Here is a 23,289-nt window from a genome sequence, read left to right as displayed (position 1 = left end):
GGCATTTGAACATCTGCTTCTCTCTCTCACAAAGGGGATGTTACAGATACGGTAGGGTGTTCAGCATGTGGTGGAAATGCTTTTGCTGTTGCAACACTGTTTTTGAGAGGATTCACAAGATCCATATCTGCTCTGCTGTTTTATCTCCTTTTACTCCTGCTGGTGCCTTTCACTTCTCTCTCGGCTTCGTTATCATGAATGAAACTGTCAGGAACCTTAAAATCTCCTTCTCCCAAGTTTTTCTATAGACCTCATGCAAATACATGGGTCTGTGCAAGGAGAATCTTGTGGAAAAATATACTGGAGGATCTCACTAATAAAAAAATTATTCAGTCTTGTAGGAGTCTTTCTGGTGAAGGTAATGGGGAGCCTCTCCTAAGCATGGTCATCCCTGAAGGGACTCCAGTGTGATCAGTGCCAGCTGGTGAGATCCTCCAGTTTTGGGCATGCTGAATGGTTTTAAGCTTTTTCTAACCTGTATATGAAATTGGGTGCCCCAAGAGAAAAATCTGGAAGCAAAAGGAATGAATGATTTGTGTGAGCTGTATTTAGGCGCTGCCATTTTGAACAGAAAGCATCCTGAAGAAGCAAAGTCAGCTCCTTTCAGGGCCTCTGTTACTGCAGGAAGCAAGGGAGATAGTCCTGCTTGGCTCCTGAAAACACTGAAAGAAATTTGAATCAATTAACAAGGAAGTATCACTATCTGCCAAGGACTAGGTTTGAGGGAGGAACAAGCAGCCTGTTCCTGTTGGCTACATTTGTTAAAAGGCAGAAGTGTTCACTGTGGTCTGGAATAGAGATGTGCCTGGCAGACATCAAGAGAGTGGTGTCAATGCCACAAGGAGGGGAGCTGCAGGGTGCTGTCTTTGGCTGTAGCAGTCTCTCCTGGAAGAGATGGGCTGCCCCCAGTGCTCACTGGAGTGTTGGGAAAGGGTAACTGTGGGCTAATTCCCAGCTGTCTGATGTATAAGACTAAAGAATAGCTATATATGGGGCTCTTTTCAGGTAACTGTCAAGATTTAAAGAAAATCCCAGTAGCAAACTCTGCTAAGGCAGGGAATTGAAATGCTTGATGCTGTTTTTTAATTCTTTTCTGCCTTCCTTAAATCTCCTTTCACAAGTTTAACTCCAGAGTTTCTGGTCACTATTAATATCTGAGACAATGTGATAGGAATTTAGGAGTGAGGGAAAAGAGGGAAAGGACAAATCAAAGAGCACCTGAATTGTGCTGTTTTCACATGAGCTGAATGCTCTGTTATTTGCCATAAGTTGTTTGTCATAGATCCCTTAGAGAGCTGACATGCAGCCTTGACCATTAATATTTGTGTTAGAGAATGTGGGGAGGGTGGGTGCTGGGGAAGGCAAAGATAGCAGCCTTTAAAAAGAATAAGGGAAAAGATAAGTCTAGGAACTTTGAGTTTATCTGCAGTTCAAGGGAAGAAAAAGGCAACATTAATAGCGTTGCCACTGTTCGTTTCTGAGAATTGACTTCTATGAGCTTTTGCAAACAAGGGAGAAGACGTGGATGTAATAACTCCTTGTTTTAGTGTGGCTTTTGATAAGGCCACATCTTATCTCTGCAGATAAGGCAGGGACCTTGAGTCTAAATAAAACTATTTAATGGAAGGACCCAACTTGGTGGAAAGCAGCACGTAGGAAGTGGCACTTTACCAATCTTGCCTCAGAGATCTTGGTAAAGTGGCACTTTACAATCTCTCACCTCAGAGATTGTCAGAGGTGTGCAGTGTCTGTCCCAGCTCAGTTTTTCCTTAATGGTATGGGTAGGACTAATTGTATCATGATGGATGATTTGCAGTCCAGGCTGGACAAGGTGACAAGGCTTTGACAAGTGGAACTGGGATATTCAGAGTGATCTCTTGGGCTGGAACAAATGGGAGATAATTTAGTGAGGACAAATGTAATAAGAGAGTTTGGGAGTAGCCAGCTGTGGAGAGCAAAAGTGGAGTTTGGCAAAGAAGAAGATGAGCTTAAAAAAAAAAAGAAACCAAATAAAATTTACCAAAAAATCCCAGCCAAAAAATCCCCACCCCTAACAAAAAAACCTCCCAACCAACCAACAAAAAAACCCCACCAAAAACACCAACAAAAAAACCCAACAAAAAACCACCAGAACCCGATTCAGTGTGGGCCAACAGAGAAAAGCCACCACCATGCTGGCTTGGTTGCATATATGCACTGAAAGATGGATTCAGAAGGAAATTGGTCTGTTTGTACTGTTGTGGGCTTAGCCAAAGGACTGTGAGAAGTGAGTTGGTTGAAGGGATTCCAAAATTGAAAGAAACAAACATTGTCCTAAAATCATAACCTCAGGGGGAGTGAGAGAGGAATTAAATAAAAATTGGTGTCTGCTTTCTTATTTTTACAGAGGGGAAGGTAGATTACAGTCTTTTGCATATACAAATGTCTGTAGCAAGAGGAGAGATGATGAATGGTCTCCATGCCCACTGTGGAGAGCCAAAACAGCTCCTGATTTGATTTGCAAAAATGGAAGGATTTAGTTTAAACATTAGGGGACCTTCTTAGAGGCAAGGTTAAGTATAGGATAGATTAGCTGGTGGGTTCCCAGGCTTTTGAGAAGCCAGTTGAAAGCAGACTGAAAAATAATCCATGGGGAGTGATTTAGATTTGGCTTGTGCTACCTTGGGCCGAGCAGTGGCTTGGGGATCCTCCAGGGGCTCTGCTTCCAATGCAAACACAGGGTTCAAGGCCATGCTTTGACTCAAGCTTGTTAAAAGTGGAAGAACTCTCAGTGGCTCTTGAACTGGGTCATGCACACAAACCCTGAGGTCTGTGCTGGAAATGCAGAGAGAAAGCAAACTGTTTGCAGAGTGCTCCCAGGGCTCCAGGGGGGCTGTGTGTGAGGGCACAGCCTGCCCAGAAGTGCAGTGGCTGCTGCTTGGCTGACAGCTGGTGGTGCCTCCTGAGCAATGCTCCCTTCTCACAGACCCTCCCCACCTGTGGGAACCCAGGACATCCCTCTGGCTGTCCTGAGCAGCCAAGACCCCTGCCAGGGGGCTCAGAGACCCTGGCACAGAGCCCCAAACACCTGTGGTTTTGATTATGACCCGTGGAGCAAGTTACCAACCTTGTATAAAGATCAGCAAGCCACAACAGTTTAAGTAGAATAATAGTGAAGTTATCATGGAGTAGAAAAGTAGATTTTAGGGTTTTTGGTATGAGAGTTCAAGAAGCAAGATGGAAGGGACTGGGTGTGTCCAGCCTTTCTCCTTCTTCTTGGCCTCCATCTTCTGCTGTGATGTTGGCACTTACAGATTGGTTTAGAGTAGAAGCTCACTGTCTAACATAGGTGATAGGTATTGGGAAGTAATTGTAGACATTGTATACGTAGTTTTAGTATGAAGACATAACACCACCCTGGGGGAAAACAGAGTGCCTCAAACCTTCTTGCTGAGCTGACCTCAGCAGAGCAAGAGAAAATTTTTTATAGACAAGAAACAATAAACAACCTTGAGACCGAGAAATGAAGAGCCCTGACTCCTTCTTCAAGCGCTGAGCTAAGAAAAGAGACTTTCCAGCTTTTCTCAGAGTCATTCTGACCAGCAGAGACCCTGACACCCACTGTCCTGCTCCACTGGTGTCTCTGAGCTGCCAAGTGCCCCTGCATCCCTGGATCCAGGTGCAGGCTGCTGGGTGTGCCTGAGGAGGGGATGCTGGCTCTGCCCCTGCCCCTCAGACTGTGTGAACCAGGCACAGGTCACACCAAGCGGCTTGCAGGTAAATGCTTTTACAACTCATGATGAACATTGATAATAATAATTTCTTTTTTTTTTTTCTTTTTTTTTTTTTTTGTGACTCCCTTGTGGTTAGAAGATAGGAAATCCAGTGGATTATCTTGTTTATGGATACCTCCCATGCCTCATCTGCACATAACAAATCTGAGACAGAGACAGGGCTTTGCAATGACCAGTGGGAGCCTCTGTGGGCGATGAAGGAGCCCCATTGTGTGCCCTCCCCAGGGCTGCTCTGTGCTCCCAGCAGTTCTCTGGGGTTCTGTGCCTGATTGTGAGTGTGGAGGAGGCAGGCAAACTCTAATTAGTCTTCTGAACTGCAGGCAGTGTAAGGGGTGGTTGTTTACAAATGAAAAGATAATTTCTAACTTGGATAAATGGGACATGAAATGGCTGTGACAGGCTGTAATAGCAGTGGAAGCTCTGTTGTCACTTGCATTCAACACAAGGTTTAAAATGCATGAGGTGGGTGAATCAGAAAGGGGGGGAACAGACTGATGGTTTCAGATCCGTATTTTCATAATCTTCTCTAATACAAATATTTTTGTCATTTAATCTTGTATTTCCTTAGAGTAGGGATCTGTTTACAAAGCTCTTCCCAGAGAAAGGATATGGATAGAGAAGACTGCAAAAGAAAAGTTATCCTCTGGCTGAGTTTTCAGCTGTGCTTTTTTGGGGGGGGCATTTTTTTGGTGTGGCATTGAATGTGATTCTTCTGGCCTTTTTTAGGCTTTTCCATTTTATTTTGTTTTTTTTCAAACTGTCCAAGATTTCAGGATCTGTTTGTGGAAGGGTATGGGTTACCTGCTAGGTTAATAGTGCAGTGTCAGTCTGGCACAGCAGCTTTCTCAGCTGACCTGAGCTTGCTTGTCACAGTGCTGTCCCTGTCAAATAATTGTACTCCAGAGATGGTGTCTAGATTGTGCCTAAACTTTGGGAACTTGCAAAATCCTGGGCATGTATAGTTTCCTGCACTCCTGCAGGAAATTTTGTGGATTTTGCCACTTTCCCTGTCCACAGGAGATGTGGGGCAGCAGCAAGACAATAACTCAGTTTGCAGGGATGTGAAGTGTCTGTGTTGGTAGAGCTTTCTGCATTGCAGGCTTTGATAAAAAGGCAATAAATTCTGGTCTGCAGCTGTAGCTATGGGGTTATGCAGGCATTTGTAGCTTTTAGGGGGCCAGTAACCATTCTCTCTCTCCTGGTTTGTTTGTTTGTTTGTTTTTCCTGCAGAGGAGAGCCAGGATTATTTTGAAAATAAGCTGAACTCAGTCCTGCTCTGGGATTTCCATGACTGCCAGCTCATGCAGTTCAGTGGGCTTTGTGTTACAGTCTGAGGTGATGCTCAGGGAGTTGCTGCCAGATGCAGAGAGGACTACATTCCTCCCATTCACCTTAAAATATTTTTTTTCCTCTTCCTTTTCTTTTCCCCCCCAGTCATCCTCCAGAAGTTAACAGGACTCCAACAAGTCACTAAGGGGAGAATCAAGTTCCCCAGCTCTTGCTGAGATGAGAACTGGAGGTGCCTGGCTCTTGGTGTATAAGAGGACCTTTTGATTCCTGTCAATTGCTCTAGCTGGAAGGACTGAAATCTGTTTTGTTTTTGTTCTAGGTTAATGGAGACAGCAAGAGAAATGACCAGGGAGTCCTTACCTATCAAATGCCTTGAAGCAGTTATCCTGGGGATGTATCCTTTCTTGTGCCTGTGCCTTTTTCCACTGCAGCTCTGCTGAATGCATTGCCCCTCACAGATGGTGTTTGAGAGGGCTGCAGCCTGAGGTGAGTGCCAGCAGCTTGGGGAGCTGCCCTGGTAGTCATCACCAAGGTGCTGAGTTGCCTGGAATTGTAGGTGCAAGTTGGGATGCTGTGTGCCGGCTCATGCAGGCTTTGCCTCCTGCCCTGCTAATCTGCATAATGTCAGGATCTGACCCAAAGTGCCCAGATAAGTCCCTTTCTGCACAATCCTTGTTTTCTTTGTTAGCATTTCTCTGTTGGTTGTTGTTGGAGCTTGGTAGCACCCGAGGAGGTGGGTTCTGTTCTGTGTTTGTCTGATGTTGAGCTTTTGTCTCTGAACCTGCAGCTGTGCTTTGTGCAGAAACATGTGTGTGTTACAGTTAAACATTGGAGCTTCCCCTTCACATAATGCTTGCTTCCCACTCACTCTTCAGTCATTTAGACACTGATTGCTTCTCCACCCACTGGTGCTGTCACTGATAAATCAGCCTGCACCATCCTCAAACACTGGAGGAGGGCAAGGCAGGGCTGCAGGAACAGATTGCCAGACACATCTTGTCAGAAATGATCAAGTTTCACTTAAAACAAATCCCAACTGAAAATAAGCCCTGGAGCAAGCCATCTCCTGGGATGTCTCTGCAGTGTTGTGCTGGCTGCTGCTGCCCCCTCCCGTGGGACAGGGAGCTGGCAGAGCCTGGCAGGTGGTGCCTGTGAGAATCCATGGCTGCTGGGGCTGGGAAGGGCATGGGCTGGGCAGTGTGTGCCAGGGATAGGCCTTGGATTGCAGACTGAGAGGTGGCTCTGGCTCACAGGGTTTCCCTGGGAATGCTGACAGGCTCTGCATGAGCTGGAGGGATTGGGGTCCTGGGGGCTTGATGTCAACAAGAGACTCAAACCCCCTTCAAAGCCCTTCCAGAAGGAGAAATAATAGAATTATAGAATATCCTGAGTTGGAAGGGACCCACAAAAACCATGGAGGTTCAGGCCCTGTGTTGTCCAAATGCTTTTTGAACTCTGTCAGGCTGCCTGGTGCTGTGACCACTTCCATGGGGAGCCTGTTCTAGTGCCCAGCCACCCTCTGGGTGAAGAACCCTTCCTTAATATCCAGCCTAACCCTGACACAGCTTCAGGCCATTCCCTTGGTCCTGTCACTGGCACCACAGAGCACAGACCAGTGCCTGCCCCTCCTCTTCCCCTCAGGATGAAGGTGTGACTGCAGTGAGGTCTCCCCTCAGTCTCCTCCAAGCTGGGCAAGCCAGGTGACCTCAGCCACTCCTTGTATGGCTTCCCCCCAAGGACCATCTTCATTGCCCCCTTTGGGATGCTCTCTAATAGATTTATATCTTTTTTATGTTGTGGCGCCCAGAACTGCCCCAGCACCAGAGGTGAGGCTGCCCCAGGGCAGAGCAGAGCAGAACAATCCCCTCCCTTGCCTGGCTGGCCATGCTGTGCCTGATGCCCCCCAGGACATGGCTGGCTCTCCTGGCTGCCAGGGCACTGCTGGCTCATGTTCCCTCTCTGTGGTGCTGTTCTCCAGCCTCTCATTCCCCAGTCTGTCCACACAACTGGGTGTGCCCTGTCCCAGATGCAGAATCTGGCACTTCCCTTGTTAAACTGCATAGGTTGGTGATCACCCAGCTTTCCATTTTGTCAAGATCTGTCTGCAGGGCCTTTCTGCCCTTGAGGGAGTCAGCAGCTCTTCCCAATTTTGTGTCATCAGCACACTTACGAAGCATACCTTTGAGTCTTGCATCCAAGTAATTTGTCAAGATGTTGTACTGGCCTTGAAATGGAGCCCTGTTGAAGCCCACTAGTGAGTGGCTGCCAGCCTGGTGTGACCCCATTTGCTGTAAGCCTTGTGTGTGACCCATGAGCCTGTTCCTTACCCATTGTGTTCTGTATTTCTCTAGCTGTATGCTGGATGTTTTGTCCAGGAGAATACTGGGAGTAACAATATTGAAAGCTTTCCTGAAGCCCAAAAAGTTTATATTAACTGATTTCCCTTGAAGTGATGTCAGTGGATCTGTTGTACTTGCCCTAGTGTCAGGATTGTGTTCCAAACTATTGGAATGGGGGCAATAATCCCCAGGTGGAGTTGATGCTGCTCTGTAGTCTGTATTTCTAGCAGTGAACTGATTATTCCACACATCACAGGAGCAAAGGGTGATTAATGGCCTATGGATAACCATGATAACCTGAAAGTGTTGTTGCTGGTTTTTTGCTTGCCTCAAGCCTGACTTATGGGTTCAGTTTGGTGTTTTCTGCATTGGTGTTTTTTTTTTTTTTTTGAGAAGTGAAGGAAGCAAAATAATCAAAAGCTGTATTTTATACAATTTATTGTCATTTGAAGTTTCTTCAGACTTAAGATGTGTACGAATATTTCTGTCTCTAGATGCTAATTAAAAAACTCCAAACTTAGGGCAAACTTTTTTTTTTTAAATTTAGAAGGTTTAACCAGAGGAGTGTATGGGACAGGCTTGTCTTGCTAGGACTTCTGCATCCAGTCTTGGAAGTCTCTGTCTGAGAGCAGGGACTGTCTGCTGGCTGGTGGTGCAGTAACAGAAGCATGTAGGTTTACAAGATTCATGCACTATAAACCCCAGGTATTTTGCTTGAGATGTGGGTACACAAAGAGTGTAGCAGTGGTGAGGGGATGGGCCCCCTGAATTTGTGTGTCTGGGAGGTGGCTGGAACAGAGCCTGTGCCAGTATGGAGCCCTGCAGTGCTGTGATGCACGTGCAGCATGAGGGGTTTTGGGAGGCATCTTTGGCATGACAGGTCACAGACATATTTTATGAAAAGTCCTTTTGCTAGGATTTTTTCTCCTGAGAAGCTGAGAGGCCTCAGAAAGGAAATGTAAACATTGATTATCTGCTGCTGTGGAATGCAACAGGTGCATCTTTGATTGGTCCAATGTGGTTGTTTTTAATTAATGGCCAATCACAGTCCAACTGTCTCAGACTCTGGAGAAAAAATGCTACCGAAAGGATTTTTCATAAAATACATCTGTGACAGGGAAGTTTGCTGTTTTTTGGCAGCCATGAGATTCTGATGTTCAGCATTGCGCTCTGGATGCAGCCATGGTGAGGCCAGCAGCGTTCCAAGGTCAGGTCCTTTCCAGTGAAGATGTGCTTACCCTCTCCTGAGTTCCCAGCCAGTGCCTTCACACAGGCCTCAGCTGAGCAGCCCTGTGTGTGTGTGAACCTCTGGTTCCATTCCATGTGTCTGGAAGTGAGGTCCTGCTGTAATTTGTGTGCTGGCAGGCCCTGGGTGTTGCTTGGATACTGGAAAAGCTCAGCCCACTGAGCGACCCTCGGCGTGAGCCTTCCTTCAAAGGCCGCCTGGCGCAGAGCGGCTTAGCGAGATGTCGCTTTAATGGAGCTGCTTGCTGGCTTTTTTTAAAATTGCCTTTTACTGTGTGACTTCTAATAAAATGCTTCTATAATCCCTCTTGGTGCAGAATTAAGTTTTGCATAATTGCCTGTGCACTTGATCTTGGAGCGTTTTTATAGGGCACTGAGGTACCCTGTCTGCACACACCAAGGAAGCAGCTGCTCTGAGATGACTGAAAGCTCAAGCAGATCTTCCTGTATTATTTTGCAGCAGTCTGCACAACTCTTTTTCTCTGTGTAGCTGTCTGAACTGGGTTCATATCTCTGCTTACATGATCTGCTTGTCAGAGCCTAACCAGAAGCATTCCTCCTGCTGTCTTCCCCAGGGCATTGCTCAGTTCAGCTGTAAATCAGCTGAGTAATGGTGCGTTCAGCCCACTCTTTCTGAGCAAAGATCCAATTGATTTGAGCTCATGAAAGGGAATAGTAAACCAGAAAGTGCCAAGGGAATTTTATCTGTGCTGCATTCACTTTATTAAAACATAGAGAGCAGAATATCAGAGGAGGAGAAGGAAGCTGCACACTGCATTCCTCCTCGGGGAGTCTTGCAGAGTGTGTCCACATTGGCTGAGCATAAATCACAGAAATCACATCAATCACTCCCATTGCCTTCAGCATCCTTCTCCCAGTTCATGTGAGGTAACACTCAGACCCACACAGGGTATTAGAGCCCCTGGCCAATAATATCATTAAACAAGGAAGAGAAGAGCAAAAGTATCTCAGGAGTGAGAAATCATTCAGTAGCTTCTGCAGTGTTCCTTCTGTGGATGCAGTCTGTGGATGGTGTTTATCACCACTGGAGGCCTAGGTCCATCCATCTCCTCCAGGCCAACAGGTATACATCCCTGGGCTGGAAGTGAGGGTTTTCAGTAAGGGGGAGAATTTATTGCAGTCATTGCAGGATATTGATGTCTGTGTAGTGCTCCTCTTTGCCTCCTGCATGCTTGTCTACAGCTTGACCCACTTGCTAACTGAAATATGGGAAAGAAAGATGGTGCTGAATGTCTGCAGCCCGTGTGGTGGCTGTGAAGAGCTGGGAGAGAGCTTTTAATTGCTTACATTGTCATGGTCTAATCTTTAGGTAGTCCCTCCTCTGACTGTAGCCAGGCACTGCAGAGCAGGTTTCTCAGTCTAAGGGATGTCACCCTGGCAGTCCTGCCTGGGGAAGCTGAACCAGCTGCTTGAGCCTTTCCTACATGGACCCTGGAGCTGCCAGGGGGAACTCTGGGCCCTCTGTAGACAGCATCCAGCTGTGGGCTCAGTAGCACTCTGCCTCACAGTAAGCAATCCCAAGCCCATGGGAAATGCTATCTGACTCCAGCTGGAAACCTCTCTGAGAGTTTATTGCTGGTGGTTGGGGGTCCTCTGAGCAGTTGCTTGGAAAACCAATTCTTCTGGTTTTACTGAAGCCTTATTGATGTTTTTGAGATTTATTTTCCTCCTGCTCCACATGCTGCTCTGTGCTAGCAGGTTCAGCATTGCTAAGACCTAGAGCTGCTCCCTTGCTCCCCAGCCTGCTGCCATCCCTCCAGCTCACTGCTGCTCAGTGGCACTTACTCGTGGCCCCAGCCCTTGGGAGTGGCAGGAGAGGGGGCAGCCAGGCACCCTGTAGTTTTCTGTGCTCATCTTGACCAGACTTCAGCAAAAACACCCTTGCTGGGCTCTTGAGGCATGAAGCACTGCCCCTTTTCAGGGCTGGATTCCAGCACTTGCTCTTGTTAAACCTTGTGTGGTTTGTGGTTGCCCATCTCTCCAATTTGCTGAGGTCTCTCTGCAGCACCTTTCTGCCCTTGAAGGAGTCAACAGCTCTTCTCAGTTTAGTGCTGTCCCCAAACTTCCTTTGGGTTCTGTGTCCATGTTATAATGAAGATGTTGAAGAGTCCTGGGCTGAGGATGGAGCCCTGCAGAGCCCCTCTGGTGACTGGACTCTGGGCTGATGTTACCAATTCTCCAGGATTCTCTTGTGCCTGAGCTGTGAGCTTCTTGTGCTTCAGTTTCTGCCCCGTTGCCTCTTGTCCTGTTGGTTGGCACCACTGAGAAGAGCCCAGCTCCATCATCTTGACTGTCATGGAGACCTAGGATTAGGAGGCCACTGAGCTTTGCTGCAGCTGCTTTTGCCCTCTCCTGCTCTGCACTGCTTCTCTATTGTGACATGTAATTCACTCCCTGACTCTGGATCTGTAGTCACAGTCCCAGCTCAGAAGTGTGATTACAGCTGCAGCATTGCTGTGTGCTTGTCTTTTGTTTGCCACAATACAGCTCTCCTTGGGCAGAGCAGAAAGGAAAGCTGTAATAATGATGCAGGGACAGAGGGGAAGATCTGACGTGCCTTTCCAGCCCATTTGCTGTGTATTTCATCTCGGGTGGGGACTCTCATTAACCAGTCCCTCAGCAGAAGCAACCCATACCTAAAGGTTAATTTCCACAGCAGTTGTTGCTGGGTTGTTTGATGGTGGGTAATTTCTGCCCTCAAAAGATTCTTTTACTCCTACTAAGTATTTAACGAGATTAAATTGCAACTTCTCTGAGCCCTTGTGGCAGAAGTGTGTATGTGTGGCAGGTGGCCACCAAAGCTTTGTATGGACTTAACAGAAAGGCACTTGGGGAGCAGAGTGAAAACCCTTTCATAATGAGGGGGGAAAATAGTGGTGGTGTTTGAAAGCTTCCTAGGTGTTAATAAAAGGTAGTGCTTTTTCAGTTACACAGAATGATAAATACAATGGGCTTTTGCAGAAATCAGTCTGTAGGACACAAATGATTGTAACATGACTTTGATGTACACAGGATGCACCTTTTAAGGACCAAAGCAAGGTGACCTTTTAAATGAGGTGAGTGTGTGCTGAGTTTTCCAGTTGACATAATGGCGCTGGGCCCCATTCTGCCCTTGCAGTGTATTTATAATCTTTAATTATAAATCATCTACTGGTAGTGGGGTGAAGGTATTTTTCTTGGAGAAGCTAGTCCTAAGGCAGCAGTGATCCAGTGAGACCATCTAAGGCAAACAGAGCTGTTTCTGTTCTGTGTGGGTGATGTTGGGCTGGGCATTGACGCTGCAGGGTGTCTGTGTTTGGTGGCAGTGGGGCAGGAGGTGGGTGCATGTGGCCTTGCCTGGGTGACAGATGTGTGTGGCAGAGAGGTCTGTGCTCTGCTGTGCACAGTCTTCCAGACTCGTGATCATACAGCCAGCATGAGCTGAGCCCACAGTGTTGTCTGTTCCTTTATCCTCTAATACGTTTTCTCCAGGCTGCTGAAGCTGATGACATCTAGCACTGAATACAGCTAAACATGTTGACATGGAACTGAAAATCTTCCCTGTGGCTGTTCCAAAAGTTCTGAGTCAATGTGGTTTTCTTGTCTGACTTTTTTTTTGTTTGTGAAACTCCTTGCTCTTGACTTAGGATTCTGGGCAGTTCATGGACCTCTTATTAGTTGGTTTGTGCATTTATCCAGAATCCAAAAGTTTGAATTTGTGAAATTCAACAACCACTGGGTGAAATATCCCCCTGAGAAAATGGTTTAGAGAGAGATGAGAGCCACTGGATGCTTTTCATGCAACCCTATAGAAAGAAGAGGTGAAATGTGGGGTGCAGGCAGGGGTCAGCATCCCAGGGAGTCACACTGGTGGTGAGGTGGTGGCATGTCAAGCTGGGCAGAACCCAGAACAGAGTGCAAATTTTGTTTTACAGTCTTGATACAAAGGCTTTTTTGTGCTCTGTTTCCCAGCAGCTGTTTGGCAGCCGTGCTGTGCAGGCAGGGGAGGAAGGCTGGTCACAGTAACATCCCAGGATCTCTCAGCTGTGTGGTGGCTCTTGTTTCACTGCTGTTAAATACCTCCTTTTTGGGCATGAGGCATGGAGAAGAGGGGATGCTGGTGATGCCCAGAGCAGAATCCTGGACAAAGCAGGTTCCTGCAGCTTCAGTGGAAACTGAGCCCACTCCTCCATCTGTCAAGATGCCCTGACACTATTCTGGCAGTGCTGCCTTTTGGGTGGGGTATTTTGTAGTGGCAGCACCATGACCAGCTGACTCAAGGGATGGCTCCAGGGTTCCAGCAGGTGCCTCTGGCTGGAGTAGCCCCAGGCTGGAGCGTTTTGCTGCAGCCTTTTCTGGTCATCCCTGCTCCATGCCCAGGCGTGGGTGGGGGCCTCAGCTGTGGAGGGGAAGGCACCTGCTGTCCCAGGGCCAGGTGCCAGCACGTGGAGCCCGGCTGAGTTTCAGCTGTCCCAGGATTAGCAGCACGGAGCTGCGTGCGACGTAGGTGCTGACGCAGAGCTGCTCGTGAGGGATTCTCAGCCTGTCCTCTCCCTGGCACGGGCCAGCAGCCTCCCTGGAGGTGACCTGCATGTAGCTCCCCTCTGAGCTCACACACTGCACTGGCACAGAGCTTGGTCCTGGCCTCTGCACGTGGTACCTTTGAAATGGCCAGTCTGTGATTCCAGGGACAGGGTTTGCTTTTTAAGAGTGTTTCTGACCATACCTCTGTGCTTATCTAATTAATTATTCATCTTGGACCTTTCCTTTGGTTCCTCTCAGCAAGGTGTTACAAGGGTAACATGCTGAAACACTCTGTATGAGGAGTGCAATGTCAATGGCCAGTTTACAGAAAGAAAGACAGACTGTCATCTTGGCGAGGAATAAATCCAAATTTCTTGATACTATTTGAAGACATGAGAAAATGAGGCTCAGTAAACTAAGTTGTATCAAACCCTCCAGAAAGGGAGGTAAACACTTTTCCCTTTGGAAGTGTGGGAGTTTGATGTAGGTATCAAATGGGGAGCTTCCCCAGATCTAGGGAGGGTGGTCTGTCTTTGGTCGTGCTGACCTGAACAGTGTTGTGGTTTTATCTTTTTCCTCAGTGTGAATAAGAGTCATTTATTTTCCAAGCAGTGAAATGGGCTTTGGCAGCATTGGCTGTATCTGGGCACAGAGATGAATGTGAGATGAATGAATTCTCACACAGTGAGAATAAGTTTGTTTACAGGAAACAAACTTATTTTTGTTTGCCTGGCAGTTAGAAACCCCAAACCCGCTGAAGAAGTCTCCCAGGTGTAATTGTAGCTGCTGCTCTCCCAGCACCGTTGTTGCCTTGATGCAGTGCACCCCAGCTACTTAACCAACGGGCAGCCCTCGGTGGAGCGATTCCCCATCAGCTTTAAAACCCACTTCTCAGGGAACTATTTCCATCATGTGGTGCTTGGCATTTACTGCAACGGCCGCTACGGCTCGCTGGGTATGAGCAGGCGCTCGGATCTCATGGACAAACCTCTCACGTACCGGACTCTGAGTGACCTCATCTTCGAATTCGAAGACTCCTATAAAAAGTACTTGCATTCGGTGAAAAAAGTGAAAATCGGCTTGTACGTGCCGCACGAGCCGCACAGCTTCCAGCCCATCGAGTGGAAACAGCTGGTCCTCAACGTCTCCAAGATGATGCGCACGGACGTCAGGAAGGAGCTGGAGAAGTTTGCCAGGGATATGAGGATGAAGGTAGGTCTGTGCACCTGGATGTTGGGCTCAGGAGGCAGCTGTGCCTTGTCCCATCCTGCATCCTTGTCCCCCTTGTCCCTTGCTGTGTGTCAGCCTGAGATCATGCAGGTGTGCTGAGGGGGTGCTTGCATCTCTCTTTTTGGTGTGCTTTCAAGCCCTTACAGCTATTTAGTTGAAGGATCTCCCCTTTAGCCTGGGAAACACTTGAACCCATACTTGTCACTGGCTGTCAGGGAGCTGCTGCCCAGTTTGCTTTCCTCAGTGACTCCAGAAGAAGGTGGTTGGGAAGAATCAGCTTAGCTGGGGCTGGAGCTGCTGGGAAGAGTGGCCTGGTTGTAGGTAGGGGGTCTGTGTTTTCCACCTGAAAATTTAATTATAACACTTTAATTATAACACTTGCAGGACATGCCAGAGGGCTGATTGTCTCAGCTAAATCACAGAGTAGGTTATGTGGGACAGGCAAGTAAAGCAACTCCCTGATAGACTTCCCTGCTGGCTGGTTGGACTGAAGAGCTCATTGGGAAACAATGGGGAGACAAGGCAGGCTGCCAGGGGCCTGCAGGGTTTGGCTGCCCTTGGGCATGAGGGGTGTCCCTGACCGTGCCTCTGAGCCTGGCGTGGGCCAGGAGCTCTTTGTGGTCGTGGTGGAAGCAGATTTGGTGCCTGTCCATCTGGCTGCCAGCAGCGAGAGCAGAGCAGGTGTGTTGCTAAGAATGGCTCTGGCTCTTGTGCAGAGGTATGTGGCATGGTGTCCAAGTTATTCTGGGTTCTCTCCCCTTCCCCACTAAAGGACGGCTCTTACGTGGCAGCCACGTGCCTTTTTGGCTGGGGCATCTGCCCCTTGCCCTGACCTTGGGGTGAGCCCTGCCAGTGGCATTGATGTTCTGCTGCCATCTCCCCTGCCCTGCCAAGGAGTTTGAGGGCCACCTTGTACCATGCTTAAGCATATGGGCCTGATTACTGATGTAACCTCAAAACCCCTTACCCAAATATAAGTTTGGGGTTTTTTGTCCTTCTCTATTCATGTGCTTTTAATGCTGTCCAGAGAGCAAACAGGCTTGAGTTGAAGAAGTCCACAGGGGTGGATGACTGACTGAATTTTCTACTGTTTTTGATAGAGGGCCCAGCTCTCTGTGTGCACTGAGCTGTGACACTGGGTCTTGTCCCAGTGAGTGCCTCGGGGCCAGGACCACAGCCCTGAACCCTTGAAGGCTGAAAGCCCTGCATCTGATCTTTCCCTCAAGTTACTACGGAATTCAGAGGGCTTCCATTGTGAGTGGGCTGGGTTTGGAGGAACAGGTCTTTAAAGCTGTCCAGAGTGTGAGTGTAATGCTGATTGCCCTCTGATGTTGGAGGGCCTGGAGGATGGGGGCAAGCTGGAGACCTACTGAAAAGCCTCACTGTCAGAGTTCAGCTGCCAGCCTGAGAGATGGTCACCTCTGTTTGCTGAGAGAAAAGCTGAGAGGGTGATTTGGCTGCCTGAGTTTCTTTCAGCTGAGGCTCAAAGCCATTTTTCTTATCTCTTGCTGTTGCCAGCTCTGAAGAAAGCTGTGGATGAGACAGTATTCACCTGGGAATTGAACTGGTGACACCAACTAATTCTTGCAGGGGGCCCCTGAACAGCTATCACATGATAACAGCTTTGAGTTCCTCTTAACCTGGGCAGGGTTTGAATAAGCCCCAAGGGACTGAAGGCTCTTTGTGTGCCATCCCTGCTACTGTATGAGGCCCTTTATTTTAAATTTTTATTTGCAGTGAATCATTGCCTTTATTGAAGGCACTTCCTTCCCTCCCCCATCTCCCACAGATTCTGAAGCCGTCCAGTGCCCATTCTCCGATGAAGGAGAGGCCCCGGGGAAAGTCGCTGTCGCCGCGCCGGAGGCAGGGCAGCCCTCAGAGACGGGCCTGCAGGAGGGACAAGTCGTGAGTATCCCTGCCACCATCCCTGCTGGCACAGGGGAGGCTGCTGCTGGTACTTTGCTGTACACAACTTCTGTGCTCACTGGCACAAACTGCACCAGGTGCCTTTGGTAGCAGAGGGGCTCCAGAAGCTGCTGGCACTGCTGATGTCCTGGCATTGCTTCCAGTGCTTCCTGCTGCCTGGTGGCCCCTCCATGCAGGGTCCTTGCACTGTGCAGCTTACAGAGACAGGGGAAATGTACACTTGTCTTTCCAAAGTGACAACATCACTTGAATTGTATTTTTTGATTTTAATCACCTCAGAAAAACCCCAGGCCTCTTTCCATGTGTGTCGTAGCCAGGAGTTGTTCTTCAGCTGTGTGGGGAAGGATGGATGCAATACCTCTAAATGGATAAAACTGTGCTTCCAGATCCACAGGCCTTTTACAGGCACTGGCAATTCAGACTCCCCTACCTTAGATGTGGAAGAGCTGAGTTCTAGCTGTGGTGCTCCATGCCAGGAAGCTGACAACTGTGAAAGCCTATATGTAACCCAGATTAGTCACATATTTATGATCATTGCTTTTTAAATAGACTCCCAGACTACTGTCTCAGCACTTATTTATTTATTTTAAAGCACCTAACAAAGACATTAGACTAACCTTCTAAAGATAACTTCAAGATACGTTAGCAGCAGATGATTTCACAGCAAGCTTTTATTTTTACACGTTCATTCACACGCAATCCACGATGCTGTGCTTTGGACTTCGTCACTGAGAGCTCCTTGTTTAGTGCATAGATAATTATAGTTGTGATGGGCTCAGCTGCTTCAGGCTTCTCCTCCTAGATTCTCTTTGGGGAACAGTTTCATTTTTGAGTTTCTAATAGTGCTTCGGAGTTGCTGGAGTGGATCAAGTATTTCTGGAGAGGAATGAGTGTCACTGGGCTTGGAGACTCTCCAGTTGAGGTGGTTTCCTGAAAAAGCTGCTGGGCATGTGGCTGCTCTGCAGTGACTGATCTCTCCTTGGCAGCTTTGCTTTTCCAGGACAGAAAGGCAGGGAGTGTACAGGTGGCCTTGCAGTGGCTTCAGCACCTGTTACTTGCTCAGTGGTTCTGCTCTGTTGCTCTGCATCAAGAGCAAATTATATGTAACTCTGAAATAAACCCTGGGTCACCCTGACAGAAGATGTAGGACTCAGACACAGTGTGATGAGCTGTGAGCCCTGAAGGGGGAATGGCATCCCCAGGTCAGGGATGAGCTGAATGACAAATCTCAACACATGCAGTGGTTGACGTAAGGTGAGAAATAACGAGGAGAAATGGGGTATTCTCTTCTCCATATTGGTGAATCTCTGAGAACCTGATGGAGTGAGAGGCCTTTGTGTTACACACAGAATAGGAAAGAGTCAGGTCTGCTAGGCTTTGGGCTGGGATCCAAGCTAAAGAATGGCTGTGCTTATCAACACTGTTTTGTTTCTTTGTGGATCTCTTACTCACATGCTCTAATTACAGCTTTCTTGAGCTGGCTGGGGAGGGGGAGAGAAACCTTTTGCTCCAGTGTGAGCTGGCAGGGGCAGAATAACACATTCATTTGAAAGGCTTCACCTGCTGATGACAAGCTGTTATTACAGCTTGGGTTTTTTCAACAGTAAAATTATATGGGCCTGCTGGGAGAAATCTCCCACTGAAGGATATGGAGTGTGAACTAGAGTATCTTGGATGGATTGTTTCTGAAGGACAAAGGATGAAACTGTTCTTAAGGATGGAAGAGGATTTCACAGACACAAACATTTAACTTCTCATCCTTCCCCCTTCAGCTTTGTTAGGTAAATGTTAGTGGTGGCTGCCAGCAAGCTCAGGATAGCCTTTCAGCCTGGAAATGCAGCTGCAAGGCAGGTGGGGCACATTGCAGGGCAGGTGGCAGTGCAGTACCCAGTGCATGCCTGCTAGGAGGCTGGTGTGTAGGCAAATTGCAGCTTATTAACTGAGCTGTGAGCAGTCCCTGTGCTCTTAGCCCACAGCTGGTGTGATCCTGCATGGATACAGAACATTAGATAGGGCAGTGTCAATCTCTCTGGTGAGTCTGAAGCTTTACTGTGTCCACTTGCCCATCCTCTGAAGTCCCAAAGCAGCAGGGTGCAGTAAATTGCATTCCTGTGCTGGAACAGGCAGTGAAGAGTTTCATCCTCACTAGGAGCTCCTGGAGCTGGAGGGGTTTGGGAGAGTTGCTATGAGTTTGGAAGGGAGGGTCATGCAGTAGTCTGGAGAATCTCTGCTCCTAAATGTGAGCTCACCAGATCCATTTCCTTTCAATTTCATGTTGAGCCTTAACATGCATGCTCTGTGACTGGCTGGCAACACTGGCCTTGTGTGCTTCCAGCCCAGGGTAGCTGCTGAAAGGGAAGTTCTGCTAGTCTGTTTTATCAGGGTGTGCAAGGGGGCAGGAGTACATCAGGATGTATCAAATCAGGCAGCTCAGGTGCAGAGAGCTCATGAATGCTGTGTGCCCAGCAGCTGGGCACAGCTTGCTCACCTGCTTGTGGTCAGGGTGCGTTGGACAGGAGGTGTGATCTGATGGGCCAGTAAAGCAGAGGCCCCTGGCCTCAGAGGGCATGTCTGGCATAGTCATGTGGCACCAAGGAGAATGGGATCTGTGGTGCCTCTGGTCCGAGTCTTGTCTTTTCCTGAAACTTATGGAGGACAGTCTGTTTGTAGCTAAAAGCTGCAGACAGTTGTGGATGGGTGGAAATATTCATGTCACCATGGGTGTACAGTGACTCCCCATCCCTCCTGGATAATCAGAGAAGGTACTACCATCCAGGCATGCTTTAATTAAAACCATATTGTGACCCTAATTAAAGGGAGGGAGAAAAGGTGTGAAGAGAGTCCCTAAATTGGAATGAAGGGGAAAGGAAGGACACTGGAAGTCTCATACAGTGCATCTGTTGCTGATCTCTGACTCCTACACAAGCTCTGAGGGATGCAGCTTGTAGCTTGTTTACTGGTTAGTCAAATCCCATCTGCTCTGAAGGAATAATGAGGAAAAAATGCAAACTATCTTACAGTGATTTGTTGTAAGTGTGATCCCTTCCTGCAAATAAGAGAGACCAGTGAAGACTTCTTCTCTTTTGTGAATTACTTAAATTGAGACAAACGCAAGGCATGGTGCAGGGCAGTACTGCAGTGAGGATGGTGAGGTTATTATGAAAGGTGCTTAGATAAATGGCAAAGCAACAGGTTTCATTCAATGTGCCACTAGGCAGAAGGGCATTAGATGCCTCAAATGCTGTGAAGATTCTCAGCAGGCATCTGGTGTTAACTCTTAAAAAGAAAAAAAAATCCTTGTTGAATTGAGCAATTAAAAAATATTTCAGAGGCTCTGTTGCACACATGCATGTGTGAGCTATACACTCTCAGTTCTTGGGGCTGCAGCAGTACAGCTCTTCCCTGTGTGTGCCCAGCAGTGTGCCACAGCCAGGGCTGGGCTTTCCCTGGTTTCCAGCCTGCCTGTGGCACTGCTGCCGGCCCTGAGCTGCTCCAGTGGGAATGGGCTGGCAGCCTGCAGCAGGGAGATAAGGGCCAGCCTGGCTGAGCAAACTCAGGGGTCACATCTGCTGCAGAGGGGGCAAAGAGTAATAAGCACACAGAGCTGGAAAGCAGGGCTGAGGAGCTGAAAGCACTGGAGCAGCCTCCCATTGTACTGCTGGGGTTTTAGCTGTGTTTCTGCAGGGAAGCAGACATGCTATGGAGTACTAGAGAAATGTGTGCTTTAAACAATGTATGTCTTCAGAAAAGCAAACACATGGCTTAGTGTGAAAGCAGCCAAGAGCCTGCAATAGATTCTCAGATTAGACACTTCCAGACTATAAATCAGCTGAATAGTTTTGGTTTGACAACTTTGTTGCAGGACCTTTTCCATTGCTTGCTAAAAAGAGAGACTGATAGCTCAAGGTTTCCTTTGGTTCAGGCTGTTGGAATACTGAAATGGTCCAACAGCATCCACGTGTGATTGCTCAGGTGAGTGGTATCAGAGTGCTGGATGCCAGGAGGCTGAAGGGAGTCCACCCTGTGTTTTCTGTTTGGTGGGCTCCAGCCTTTCACACAGAGCCAGCCAGGAGGAGGGGCAGGCTGGGGTTGAGCCAACATGCAGTGCCCGTGTGAGAGACCCTGCCTGTTTGCTCTCAGCTGTTTTGGCTTTGTTCTAAAAGCTGGAGTCCTGCTCCGGGGTGGATGACAGGTGGGGTGTGTCTAGTCTTAGCTACTCATTTAGGGCTCTCTCAAGTCAGGAGGAGGGAGTGCTTCAGGTTTGCATCCTAAATCCCAGGCACAGCTTGTCAGAGGCAACACACAGATAGCTCTATCACAGTAGGTCCTGCAGCAGATTGACCAGGATTGTGTTTAAGATGACAACATTGGCTCTATCCACCGTCCCCGTGGCTGCTGAGCTCCCCCCAGCTGCACGGCCGTGCGGGATCGCTGGTGAGCAGCGCCCTCTTCCCTCCCCTGTGCGCAGGCCGGCGGTGCTGGACAAGAAGGGAGACCTGGCTGCACTCAACGAGGTCGGCTACCAGCTCCGCATCTGACCCGTGCCACGGGCTCCTGAGGGCTTCCCGCTGCTGCCGCTGCACTTTACCTGCACCCCCTCGGAAGGAAAAAGGAATGGGACTGCTTTTTAATTTATGTACTCTCACAATAAAAGTTTGACCTAGATAATAGGGGGTAATTGTTTTTGGTGGCAGTATTTATTTCAATTTACAGAAAAGGCATCAGTGAAGAGAACCTAAAATTAGATTTGCCAGGATATGAGATTTTTTTTCCTCTCCCATCATGTAGCAGGTGACTTCAGTGGTGTGAGTTTCTTCAAATATAATTTCCCTGTACAAGTGTTAATTGAACTTGGCCTTGTGCTGGGTGGTTGCATTGGAGTAACTAACAAATCATATTCTTAGTATTAAGATGTGCTGGGGTGCAGTGCAATTAAAAAAAAATCATATTCACTATTAATCTTTAATTCAGCAATAAAAGCAAGCAGTGAAGAAGTGGCATAAGTTTTTAAAGTATCAGTATTACCTCACTAGACTTAATAGATATGCAAAACTGTCAGTATTGTTATTTTCTAACCGATTTGTACTGTTTCCCAGCATTACTGGGAGTATTAAAACAGCACTGGATGTTTTACTGCCACCTCTGTTGTTATTTTCTGTGTGTTGCCGAAAGATGTTAAGTAATAGTAATATGCAACTGTATTCTTAACACTGACATCTTGTTAGGCAAGATACAAGGGTTGAGGTTTTTTAAATGATGATAATTGATGAATAATGAATTTTTAAACTTTCATAAATTTTTTTATACTTTTGTCACAAGCTTTTAGTCTTTCTGAACTACACCGCTGAAGCACAAAACATAGAGATTGCTGTTTTGTAGAGACAAGTCAGCTTTTTTCTCATATATATAGTACCTGGAATAATGGAAAAACTGTGGGAATTGCTAACCTGAGTCTATGTGCTTTTCTCTCCACATATTTATGTGCAAATTTGAACCTTGTCTTTGAAAGGCTGGGCAGTCTCTGATGGTGGTGCCTTGACACCTTGTATTAAATCAGGCATGGCGGGCTGAAGTCAAACCTGCCGTGCTGTGCAGGGAGTTTTCCTGCACATGTTGTAGTAACAACTGCTTAGTCAGACTTGAATAAGGAAGTATGACTGAAATAGATGAAAATCAAGCTTGTCTGCTTCCTCCCTGCTCAGTTGTATTGTTGTAAGACTTGGCTAAGGACCTGTGATTGGTGAAGTTCTCTGGAAGCATTTGAGTGCTGGATTCGTGGAATTGTTTCATTAGGTGCCTAAATATAAACTGGATTATTGTACATGTCCAGCCTCTACCCTTTGTGCTGTGCTCATAGATGATGCTGCCATGGGCCCGGTGTACCTCCCCTCCTGGGTACTTACTTTTTTGGGATTTCGCTGAAGATGGACGCTGTTACAGACTGACAGTAATGCTTATTCAAATGGAATGATGTAAGCTCCGAGGACACTTCCATCAGCCAGAAAATGAAGGAATATAAAAGGAAAGAATTGCTTGTTCACAGACCTCATTGCTCAAAAAACTGAATTTCACCTGCCTAGGACAGGAAGAGAAAGCCAAGACCCAGCAACCTTCTACAGCCAATGAAAGGCTTTCTACTGATTAAGAGTTCAAAAGCTCTAGAAAAAGAACTTTTCAAAAGCATGACACCTCTTTATCCAAGTTTACCATATCAATATCAGGAAGGCCTTTCCCATGCCTCTTTCTTTAAACTTTTCCACTCCTGTGTTCACAGCAAGGATTTTTTTGCTTAAGGAGTGAAGCTGAAGAGAGGGAAATACTCTTTTGGTAGAAATTCTTGTGTAATTTGACATCAGCTGCAGAGTTTTGGTTTCAAACTTTGTGCTGCCCAGTGTCTTGTGACCTAAATAATTTTTTTAATGACTTCTCATGGATAAAATGATGTCGAAAAACTTGATCAGCTGTATCCTATAGCACAATGTTACCTGATATGTTGCAACTTTTTTCTATGAAACCATGGTTTACTTCAGCTCAAATAATGGTTGTAATATAGTTTCTACCCTTGTCCAGCACACTTTATTTTCTCTTAACTGATACTGAAGCTTTTTAATGCTGTAGAGGTGTGTTGACAAATTGCTCTTGATCGTTGTTTAAAATTCTGCTGAAATATTCTCTTGAAACTTGCTTATGATGGCATTTATCTTAAGTGTGGTTCAAGTGACAGCAAAGTGGTCAAATAGTATAGAAAAACATGCATGACTTTTTGGGCTGTTTCTCATCTCTTGTATATGCACAGCATGAAACTTCAATAAAAGTATCATGGTAGTCTTTTTCTATGACTTATGTGTGGTTTCTTTTTTGTTTTTGCTCTTAGCAAGGGTTGCTACAACTGAACAATGTTTTTACCTGTAATGTGGGTGTACCCAGAAATTTGTTGCCTCTAAGTATGCTGGCATCTATGA

General features: G+C 47.2%; 1 protein-coding gene across 1 annotated transcript in view; it reads left to right on the top strand.

Moving 5' to 3' along the window:
- Window positions 1–23,138, top strand: part of VASH2 (vasohibin 2) — a 34,618-nt gene extending 11,480 nt beyond the window's left edge. The window contains exons 4-7 of the mRNA XM_059468236.1: window positions 5,383–5,457; window positions 14,002–14,383; window positions 16,191–16,306; window positions 20,796–23,138. Of these exons, the coding sequence (XP_059324219.1) occupies window positions 5,383–5,457; window positions 14,002–14,383; window positions 16,191–16,306; window positions 20,796–20,865 (643 nt within the window). The 3' untranslated portion in view covers window positions 20,866–23,138. The remainder of the gene's footprint in view (window positions 1–5,382; window positions 5,458–14,001; window positions 14,384–16,190; window positions 16,307–20,795) is intronic.
- The last annotated feature ends 151 nt before the right edge of the window (window positions 23,139–23,289 follow it).

Source organism: Ammospiza nelsoni, chromosome 3, assembly GCF_027579445.1.
Source record: "Ammospiza nelsoni isolate bAmmNel1 chromosome 3, bAmmNel1.pri, whole genome shotgun sequence".
Classification (NCBI taxonomy): domain Eukaryota; kingdom Metazoa; phylum Chordata; class Aves; order Passeriformes; family Passerellidae; genus Ammospiza; species Ammospiza nelsoni.
The sequence above is the reverse complement of the archived record's forward strand: the minus strand, read 5'-3'. Positions and strand labels throughout refer to the sequence as shown.